This window comes from Salvelinus sp. IW2-2015, linkage group LG26 (genome assembly GCF_002910315.2).
Source record: "Salvelinus sp. IW2-2015 linkage group LG26, ASM291031v2, whole genome shotgun sequence".
In the NCBI taxonomy this organism is placed as follows: domain Eukaryota; kingdom Metazoa; phylum Chordata; class Actinopteri; order Salmoniformes; family Salmonidae; genus Salvelinus; species Salvelinus sp. IW2-2015.
Genome location: NC_036866.1, coordinates 46,700,438 through 46,711,236, shown reverse-complemented (window position 1 = coordinate 46,711,236; position 10,799 = coordinate 46,700,438). Strand labels below are relative to the sequence as shown.

At 42.4% G+C, this 10,799-nt stretch overlaps 1 protein-coding gene across 1 annotated transcript; it reads right to left on the bottom strand.

Annotated features, from left to right (window-relative positions):
• Window positions 1-4,640: 4,640 nt before the first annotated feature.
• LOC111952246 (uncharacterized) lies at window positions 4,641-8,469 on the bottom strand. The gene is given in 9 exon segments (XM_070435037.1): window positions 4,641-4,976; window positions 5,087-5,169; window positions 5,240-5,267; window positions 5,311-5,422; window positions 5,425-5,460; window positions 5,774-5,911; window positions 6,689-6,836; window positions 7,016-7,110; window positions 8,412-8,469. Coding segments are annotated over 9 exon segments (873 nt in total). The 3' UTR covers window positions 4,641-4,801.
• Between the last annotated feature and the right edge of the window lie 2,330 nt (window positions 8,470-10,799).

Sequence of the window (10,799 nt, the reverse complement as noted above, 5' to 3'; positions counted from 1 at the left end):
TGACGCCCACTGTTTAGTGCGACGCAGACACGGTAGTGAGCGTGGTGAAACAGAAGAGTCACTGTCAGTCCTTTTGAGTTTTCGGTCAACAAGGTCATGTTATGATATATCAGTTATCTTGTTAGAGCGTTTGTGGCGAATGCACTGCACTGTTTCAGGTGCAACGTTTATGGTCATGTCACAGCAGTGTGTAGGAGGGAGATTCCAAGATGTGGGAAGTGTGCAGGATGGCATGGGGTAGAGGATTGTGTAGTTTCGGTGGATAAAGTTTTGTGTGTCAGCTGTAGGGGTGCCCATGTTGGTGGGGATCGGAAGTGTTGGGTGCGAAAGAGGCTGGTTGAGGTGGCTAGAGTCAAAGTAGTGCAGAAGGTATGCTAAGGCAGTGAAGAAAGTAGAGGAGTATGGGTCGAGGGTGAGGGATTCTGAGAGTAACCCTGTGAATAGTAGAGTGGTGCCAGCACAGAGGGATAGGCCAATGAGTGATTTATGCTTCAGTAAGGTTGGGTTCTTAGTATTCGTAGCAATGGTTATCAACTGTACTGCAGAAATGGAATGGAAATCACAGAAAATAGATGTTGTGGTGAAAGCGGCAGGGAAGTAATTTGGGGTCAAAGTGGAATAAGGTGATGGGATTTAATGAGTATAGGGTTAGTTGGTAGGGTAATTATTATTATATTTACATTTCTTATATAAAAAATATATATATACAGTTGAAGTCAGAAGTTTACATACACCTTAGCCAAATACATTTAAACTCAGTTTTTCACAATTCCTGACATTTAATCCTAGTAAAAATGCCCTGTCTTAGGTCAGTTAGGATCACCACTTTATTTTAAGAATGTGAAATGTCCGAATAATAGTAGAGAGAATGATTTATTTCAGATTTTATTTATTTCATCACATTCCCAGTGGGTCAGAAGTTTGCATACACTCAATTAGTATTTGGTAGCTTTGCCTTTAAATCTTTTAACTTGGATCAAACGTTTTGGGTAGCCTTCCACAAGCTTCCCACAATAAGTTGGGTGAATTTTGGCCCATTCCTCCTGACAGAGTTGGTGAAACTGAGTCAGGTTTGTAAGGCCTCCTTGCTCGCACACGCTTTTTCAGTTCTGCCCACACATTTTCTATGGGATTGAGGTCAGGGATTTGTGATGGCCACTCCAATACCTGAACTTTGTTGTCCTTAAGCCATTTTGCCACAACTTTGGAAGTATGCTTGGGGTCATTGTCCATTTGGAAGACCCATTTGCGACCAAGCTTTAACTTCCTGACTGATGTCTTGAGATGCTGCTTCAATATAACCTCATCATTTTCCTCCCTCATGATGCCATCTATTTTGTGAAGTGCAGCAGTCCCTCCTGCAGCAAAGTTCCCCCACAACAGGATGCTGCCACCCCCGTTACGATTGGGATGGTGTTCTTCGGGTTGCAAGCTTCCCCCTTTTTCCTCCAAACATAACGATGGTCATTATGGCCAAACAGTTCTATTTTTGTTTCATCAGACCAGAGGACATTTCTCCAAAAAGTACGATCTTTGTCCCCATGTGCAGTTGCAAACCGTAGTCTGGCTTTTTTATGGCAGTTTTGGAGCAGTGGCTTCTTCCTTGCTGAGCGGCCTTTCAGGTTATGTCGATATAGGACTCGTTTTACTGTAGATACAGATACTTTTGAACCTGTTTCTGTCAGGACCCGGTGTGAGAAACAGTCACTAAATAAATCGGCAGAACCCAGAAGATGAGGCAGACACAGCAGTACAAGAGACGGTGGTTTAATCAAAGAAAAGATCTTCCGGCAAAAATATAAATCCACAACGTCCAAAATAAAGCCAAGAGGCAAAAAATGGATATCTTCCAAAATACAAAGAAAATCCACAAAGTGGTAAGAACAGCAAGGGAAAAAACAAACCTCAAAAGACTAATCCAAAAATACACAAGAACAAAACCAGAGAACCTCTGGAAAATCCAACAAGAGAAAATATATGTTCACAACAAGGCTTGGGCTGGGGCTGGGGCTGGGTGCTAACATACAAACACTGAGCAAAGAACTGAGGAACACACAGGGTTTAAATACTAACAAGGGAACGACACAGGTGCAAACAATAATAGAGCAAGGAAAAAACAAAAGGTACAAAAAAGGTGCAATGGGGACATCTAGTGACCAAAACCTGAACAGTCCTGGCCAAAACCTGACAGTTTCCTCCAGCATATTCACAAGGTCCTTTGCTGTTGTTCTGGGATTGATTAGCACTTTTCGCACCAAATTACGTTAATTTCTAGGAGACTGAGCGGTATGACCTGAGCGGTATGACGGCTGCGTGGGTCCATGGTGTTTATACTTGCATACTATTGTTTGTACAAATGAATGTGGTACCTTCAGGCATTTGGAAATTGCTCCCAAGGATGAACCAGACTTGTGGAGGTCTACAATTTTTTTTCTGAGGTCTTAGATAATTTCTTTTGATTTTCCCATTATGTCAAGCAAAGAGGCACTGAGATCCAAGGTAGGCCTTGAAATACATCTACAGGTACACCTCCAACTGACTCAAAGGATGTCAATAAGCCTATCAGAAGCTTCTAAAGCCATGGCATCATTTTATGGAATAAGTGAAATAATCGGTATGTAAACAATCAATCAGTATGTAAACAATCAAAAATTACTTGTGTCATGCAGAAAGTAGATGTCCTAACCGACTTGCCAAAACTATAGTTTGTTAGTAAGTCATTTGTGGAGTGGTTGAAAAACAAGTTTTAATGACTCCAACTTAAGTGTATGTAAACTTCCGACTTCAACTGTATATACAGTACAAGTCAAAAGTTTGGACACACTTACTTATTCTAGGGTTATTTTTTTTTTATACTATTTTCTACATTGTAGAATAATAGTGAAGACATCAAAACTATGAAATTACACATATGGAATCATTTAGTAACCAAAAAAGTGTTAAACAAATTTTAGATTCTTCAAAGTAGCCACTATTTGCCTAGATGACAGCTTTGCACACTCTTGACATTTTCTCAACCAGCTTCATCTGGAATGCTTTTCCAAAAGTCTTGAAGGAGTTCCCACATATGCTGAGCACTTGTTGACTGCTTTTCCTTCACTCTGCAGTCCAACTCATCCCAAAACATCTCAATTGGGTTGAGGTCGGGTGATTGTGGAGGCCAGGTATTTGGTATTTTATTATGATCCCCATTAGCTGTTGCAAAAGCAGCAGCAAGTCATCTGATGCAACACTCCATCACTCTCCTTCTTGGTCAAATAGCCCTTTCACAGCCTGGAGGTGTGTTGGGTCATTGTTCTGTTGAAAAACAAATGATAGTCCCACTAAGTGCAAATCAGATGGGATGGCATATCGCTGCAGAATGCTGTGGTAGCCATGCTGGTTAAGTGTGCCTTGAATTCTAAATTAATCACTGACAATGCCACCAGCAAAGCACCCCCACACCATCATACCTCCTCCTCCATGCTTCATGGTGAGAATCACACATGTGGAGATCATTCGTTCACCTACTCTGCGTCTCACAAAGACACGGTGGTTGGAACCAAAAATCGCATATTTGGACTCATCAGACCAAAAGACAGATTTCCACCGGTCTAATGTCCATTGCTCGTGTTTCTTGGCCCAAGCAAGTCTCTTATTATTATTGCTGTCCTTTAGTAGTGGTTTCTTTGCAGCAATTCGACCATGAAGGCCTGATTCACGCAGTCTCATCTGAACAGTTGATGTTGAGATGTGTCTGTTACTTGAACTCTGTGAAACATTTATTTGGGCTGCAATTTCTGAGGCTGGGTAACTCTAATGAACTTATCCTCTGCAGCAGATGTAACTCTGGGTCTTCCTTTCCTGTGGCGGTCCTCATGAGAGCCAGTTTCATCATAGTGCTTGATTGTTTTTGCAACTGCACTTGAAGAAACTTCAAGTTTCTTGAAGAAACTTCAAAGTTCTTGACATTTTCCAGATTGACTGACCTTCATGTCTTATAGTAATGATGGACTGTCATTTTCTCTTTTCTTATTTGAGCTGTTCTTAACTTTGTCTTTGACCAAATAGGGCTATCTTCTGTATACTACCCCTACCTATTCACAACACAACTGATTGGCTCAAACGCATTAAGAAGGAAAGAAATTCCACAAATTAACAAGGCACACCTGTTAATTGAAATGCATTCCAGGTGACTACCTCATGAAGCTGGTTGAGAGAATGCCAAGAGTATGCAGCGCTGTCATCAAGGTAAAAGGTGGCTACTTTGAGGAATCCAAAATATATATTTTGATTTGTTTAACACTTTTTTTGGTTACTACATGATTCCATATGTGTTATTTCATAGTTTTGATGTCTTCACTATTATTCTACTAGAAAAGAGTAAAAATAAAGAAAAACCCTGGAATGAGTAGGTGTGTCCAAACTTTTGACTGGTACTGTATATAATTGTTTTTCGGTTCCCCTTTCCCATTTTGTATCACAAAGTGTAATGGACCTATACAATAGTTCAGTTGGGGGTGCTAATGCAACATATTGGATGCCAACCACCATTAAACCTCACAGAAGAAGAACACTTATGGCAGGTCAAGGCTATGGCTAGGTCACTGTAAACATGCATGTTATATTTGCCTAGGCATTTGAAATAATGTAGTAAATAGAAGAATTGAAAAGTATTTTATTTAAAATGTATGCAAATTATCACCAGTCTGTCACTGTGGTAGATGAGGCGTTTTAACTAATCATTGAAAAGTTATTTTGATGGTCAAACAACATAATAAAGATAGTTTGTTCCTCATTTCTCCATCCACATAAGGGTGGGTTAAGGCCAGGGTTGGGGTGGTTGGACCTTGTTTGGTTCAACATAGTCTGTGGTCAGAGTTGGGCAGGTGGGGTGTGGGGAGGGCAGTGACAGGCGTGTTGCCAGGAGCCCCATCTTAACACAGCTTTGAGCGTCTCTGCCCGGGAACATCCCAGCCGTTATCCCACTTGCAAGACTAAGGAGAGGGGAAAGAGGGGTGAGTGAGAAACCTAATTTCACCTATGAAGTCAACTAAGTATTTTTTCATTTCATGTGTTTATTCCCTGTCCCTACATATCTTCATACCAATCTCCTACTCCTGAGACATTCACTGTTTCTTCTGTGGTCTGAGCCAAAGCAGGGTAGTGGATGGCGCATAGCTGACCCTTCTGACAAACAAAAACCATCATCATCATGGTATTCCCATCATGGTATGCTATAGGTATTCCCAACCCTTACCATTGTTCCTCTCCTAGGCGGCAGGTCTCTCCACACAGCAGCACTCCCATGGCCCCCAGGGTTACCACCACACAGTAGCACAGCCATGGCCCCCAGGGTCACCACCACACAGCAGCACTGCCATGGCCCCCAGGGTCACCACCACACAGTGCGGGTGGTCCAATAGGGGGCATGTGGAACCATGGCACAGCTCAGAACCTCCTCCACAGAGCTAGTCAGCACTGCCGCCATAAGACAAGACCACATTCTCATTCATCATATGCTTATCACATACACACACTCTTAAATAATCTGTATTTCTCAACCCAATCCATGGGGACCCCCAGCCTTTCCACATCTTTGTTAAATTCCAACACTAGAAGACCTGATTCAAATGATCAAGGGCTTGATGATTAGCTGACTGGTTAATAAATCAGATAGTGTTGGAATAGTTCAAATATGTGAAGTGGTTGGTGGTCCCCGAGGATGGTGATGAAAAACATACAGGCATTAGAAATGATCCAAGTACAGCATTTGCTGAAGTATTGCAGCTACCTGAAGGTTTTGGAAGGCCTAATGTCTTTTTCATGGTACACAGCTCAGCCAGGTTGGGGGAGGTGTAGGCCAGGGCCTTCTAGCTGTGTGACAGGAGATGATTGTATGCCTTGTCAGAATTAGTTGGCTCATACCACACTGCAACACAAGTTTATCAGATCAGGGTCCGTATGTAGAAAGCATCTCAGAGATGGAGTGCTGTTGATACAGGATCAGTTTTGCCTTTTAAATCATAGTGAATAAGATAATATGGAGAGAGGGAGGGGATCTGATCCTAGATCAGCACTCCTACTCAGATTCTTTGTGAATGGACCCTGATCAAACAGACATGCACTGATTACCACGGCTCAGGCTAAGACCCAGATGCAGACACAGGAGGCAGATAGTACGAGTCTCAGAGTTTATTATAGTTCAAGGGGCAGGCAAAGGGTTGTAATCCAAATCAGAGTCAGGCAGGTACAGGACAGCGGGCAGGATCAGGACAGGCAGAAAGGTCAGAACTGTGAAGACTAAGACAACCAAAGACTAGAGCACAGGGAACACGCTGGTGGGACTTGACGGGACACGCCGAAGTGGCAACAGACAAACAGAATACACAGGTATTAATACACAGGGGATAATGAGGGGAGATAGGAGACACCTGGTGGGGGAGACCAGCACAAAGACAGGTGAAACAGATCAGGGTGTGACACTGATGGTGAAAAAATATGGTGATCGATCACTATTGACGACTGTCGATTGTGGTTGCCATACAGACACACAAGAGAAAACCCATGAAAGGTTTTCCTCAAACTGGGACACCTGTTTGTAGAAATATTTTGACATTCCTTCTAATTTAGTCCTGGGCAAAGTTGTTCTTATTTCAGTACTATTCTCAACAACAACAAAAAATATGTAGACTTTGATGTCTCGTACCTGCTTCAGAAATACTCACATACTGTTCTGTGATTCGCTGGCGGTTGTGCATGTCGCCCAATCCGAGACTCAGGTCACCGTTCTCAGTCATCACGGCACAACAAGTTGCGGTCCTCTGCTCTTGAAGCCTGGCGACGCCACTGGTGCACTTAGGTAAAACAAGAAGAAACAGCAATTTAATGTCATGCCGGGATACTATGGGAGAGGGATTCATTCTGCTTTGCATTTGGTCATAACAAACAGTTGTTACCACTCATTAATAAGGGCCCGCTTTAGAGTTGAAATAAGAGCACACAACACCACTCTTAAACTTCTTTGCATATGTACCATGTGCTGAGAGTAGTTCAGTACAGCATCACTGTGAGAGTCAGTTCCAATGGCTGAGATGAACAGAGGTCTTTGTCCCATTCTGTTCAGAGAGTCTGTTGGGGAAAAACATCCCAATAGAACTCAACATTAAAACTTCCTTAACTCAATGTAATATTTGTACACCATATCCTCATAAACAGTTGAAGTTTTGCAGATCGTGAAATTAGAACGAACCAGCAAGGTTCCTTCCTACTCCACCAAAGGCCAACAATTCCAGTATTCGTCTGTCCAAATGTGAAATATAAAAGTAGTTATGTCTCAATCAAATAAACCCCTTATATTAACATAATCTGAATGTTCAATGTTCTACAGTATACAGTACAGTGTGTTTGATGTAAGCCTATGTGAAGCTTGTGTGAGTTTCTGTGAACATACCACACAAGCTATTCTGTTTTCCCCATTGCAATAAAATCCACGTTCACGCCACCTATGATTTTTTTTAAAAACAAGCCACAGTGGTATTGTACAGCAAGCATGTCACACACTGTCCATCATGCTAAAACTAAAGTGAGAAAAAATGGTGCACTCTATAAGACAAGATAAGAGGGGTTCACCTGCATTTGATGAGGAACATATGACTAGTACTCACAATTTTTGACAGTCAGAATCTTTCTCTTCCTCTTTTACGTGAAGACCAGGAACAGTCCTCTTCTTCTGCATTCATTCAGACAGTGCACAGGCTATCTGCCTGCCCAACCTGGCGCTATTATGCATGAGAGCGATATCTTTGGGAATATGAGGTTAAGGGACCTCAATGTAATGATGACACAAAAGTTCAGACGTATAAAGTAATATATATATATTTTTCTAGAACAACAATATGTCAGATCATTACCTTTTTTCACAATTTCTAATCTCTCTCTCTCTCTCTTCTCTTCTCTTCACCCCCCCACCGGTCAATTCGTTGACCCTTTGAAGGATGAAGGGGACGTCACATCTCTTCTTCTAATACCTTTAGCACTAGAGGGGAAATTAGAAGGAAACAGAGACATAATCGTGTCACTACGGTGAAATACTGAAACTTAAACATTTTTCTCATGTTAGTGCAACCACAAAGAGACTCTGCTAAGGAGACTTCCTGTGATGTCAGCCATGCAAGCAGCTATCTAGAGATCAGGAAATAACCGTTCAGAAAAACAACATGAGCACAGACAGACCATGAGAACCAAAAGACTAAGTGCTCAGTGAATGGGGCCCTATAGCGATACTGACAAAACACAATATCACTATCAAATACCTAAGTAAGGAAAATACATATCCAACAAACATGGGGATTCAGCTATAGGCAACATGAAAAATCATTTTATGTTCTATTTTGAGTGGAACATCCCTTTAAGCCTAATGCCTTCCTTACTTGGCCTCTGCCAGTGCAGCCTGTATAGCGTCCTCAATCGGTTGGCCGGCTGCTGCATGCTCCTGAGGGACGGGCGCAGCTTATAGCAGGTCGCTCTGTAGACCCAAGGACAGAGTACCCGCTGTAGGTCAGGAGAAAGAGACAGGTATGATACATTATGAAGCAGTTGTAATACATTGTACGATTGATGACAATGTAAGATGTATGACTCCTCGTAGTGTCTTATTATCAGCTTATAATGATCCTGACTAAATAACAGCCATTTTGAGTCAGTTGACTAAGACAGGGTTGCCAGCTCTGTATGCTGCTATCATGGTTCCTGATACAGTGGTGCCACCACAGAGACCTTGGAGAACACACACACATGCACACCAGTGCGGCAAGCAAGGTATTCAAACTGAAAAAAACGAAATTGACTGACTTTTCAGTTGTTTGTCCAAACCTTGACAGGTGGAGAGGTGTATCACCTTACTGATGGCATAGGACAGGTTTCGTCTGGACACTTTCAGCGACGTCTTACTCTGGGCTAGGCAGTCAAGTTCTTCTGAGGACAACCCTACATGTACGCTCCCCCCTTACTATGGCCTCTAACTCTTTGGCTGTGCTGAATGAGGCAAAAATGTGATACTTAGCAACTGCCAATACTAACTATGAATAAACAAAGGATACCGGTAGAAATAACCTCAATGAAATAGTACATAAAATACTGAAGGTGCATTTCTTTTTGTGACATAAACAACATGCACAACACCTTTACATCAGGAACTTTGTTAAACAAAATGGTTCTCTTTTGGACATGTTTGTTTGTGTGGCCTCTTGTACTGTACCTCACGCTGTGTGGGTAGGGAATGCCTTGGGGAATAATGGTGCTCTCTAGCGCCGCCACTGGCCTGTATTCTGCCAACGCCTGGAATACTGACGGGTGGACTCTGAAGAGACCATCTAGGGAAAATAATAAGCATGTATTTTTCAGAAATCTAGAGAAAATAAACGTACAACAACAAATTACGATAATTAACTCAAATTCAACATTTAATTGCAACATGACGCATTAGATGCATAATCTATTATGACATGTTGAGATGCTATGTTTCAGGAGTTGAGCGGAAACTCTCCTCAGCAATCTCAACTCAGAATCTCTTTGGGAAACACTGACAGCAGAATAAAGAAATCAGAATCCAGAATCGGAAAGTATTCAGACCCCTTGACTTCTTTCAAATGTTGTTACGTTACAGCCTCATTCTAAAATGTATTAAATATGACAGCCCGCTTTGAGTTTGCCAAAAGGCACCTAAAGGACTCTCAGATCATGAGAAAAAAGATCCTCTGGTCTGATGAAATCAAGATTGAACTCTGTGGCCTGAATGCTAAGCGTCACATCTGGAAGAAACTTGGCACCATCCCTACGATGAAGCATGTTTGTAGCAGCATCATGCTGTGGGGATGTTTTTCAATGGCAGGGACTGGGAGACTAGTCAGGATCGAGGGAAAGGAAAAAGGAGCAATGTACAGAGAGATGCTTGATGAAAACCTGCTCCAGGGCGCTCAGACTGGGGCGAAGGTTCACCTTCCAACCGGACAACGAACCTAAGCACACAGACAAGACAATGCAGGAGTAGCTTCGGGACAAGTCTCTGAATGTCCTTGAGTGGCCCAGCCAGAGCCCAGACTTGAACCTGATCGAACATCTCTGGAGAGACCTGAAAATAGCTCTGCAGCGACGCTCCCCATCCAACCTGACAGAGCTTGAGAGGATGGGATAAACTCCCTAAATAAAGGTGTGCCAAGCTTGTAGCGTCATACCCAAGAAGAATCAAGGCTGTAATCGCTGCCAAAGCTGCTTCAACAAACCACAGAGTAAAGGGTCTGAATATGTATGTAAGTACAGACGTGGCCAAAAGTTTTGAGAATGACACAAAGTTTGCTGCTTCAGTGTCTTGAGATATTTTTGTCAGATGTTACTATGGAATATTGAAGTATAATTACAAGCATTTCATAAGTGTCAAAGGCTTTTATTGACAATTACATGAAGTTGATGCAAAGAGTTAATATTTGCAGTGTTGACCCTTCTTTTTCAAGACCTCTGCAATCCGCCCTGGCATGCTGTCAATTAACTTCTGGCCCACATGCTGACTGATGGCAGCCCATTCTTGCATAATCAATGCTTGGAGTTTGTCAGAATTTGTGGGTTTTTGTTTGTCCACCCGCCTCTTGAGGATTGACCACAAGTTCTCAATGGGATTAAGGTCTCGGGAGTTTCCTGGCCTTGGACCCAAAAGATCGATGTTTTGTTCCCTGAGCCACTTAGTTATCACTTTTGCCTTATGGCAAGGTGCTCCAGCATGCTGGAAAAGGCATTATTTGTCACCAAACTGTTCGTGGATGGTT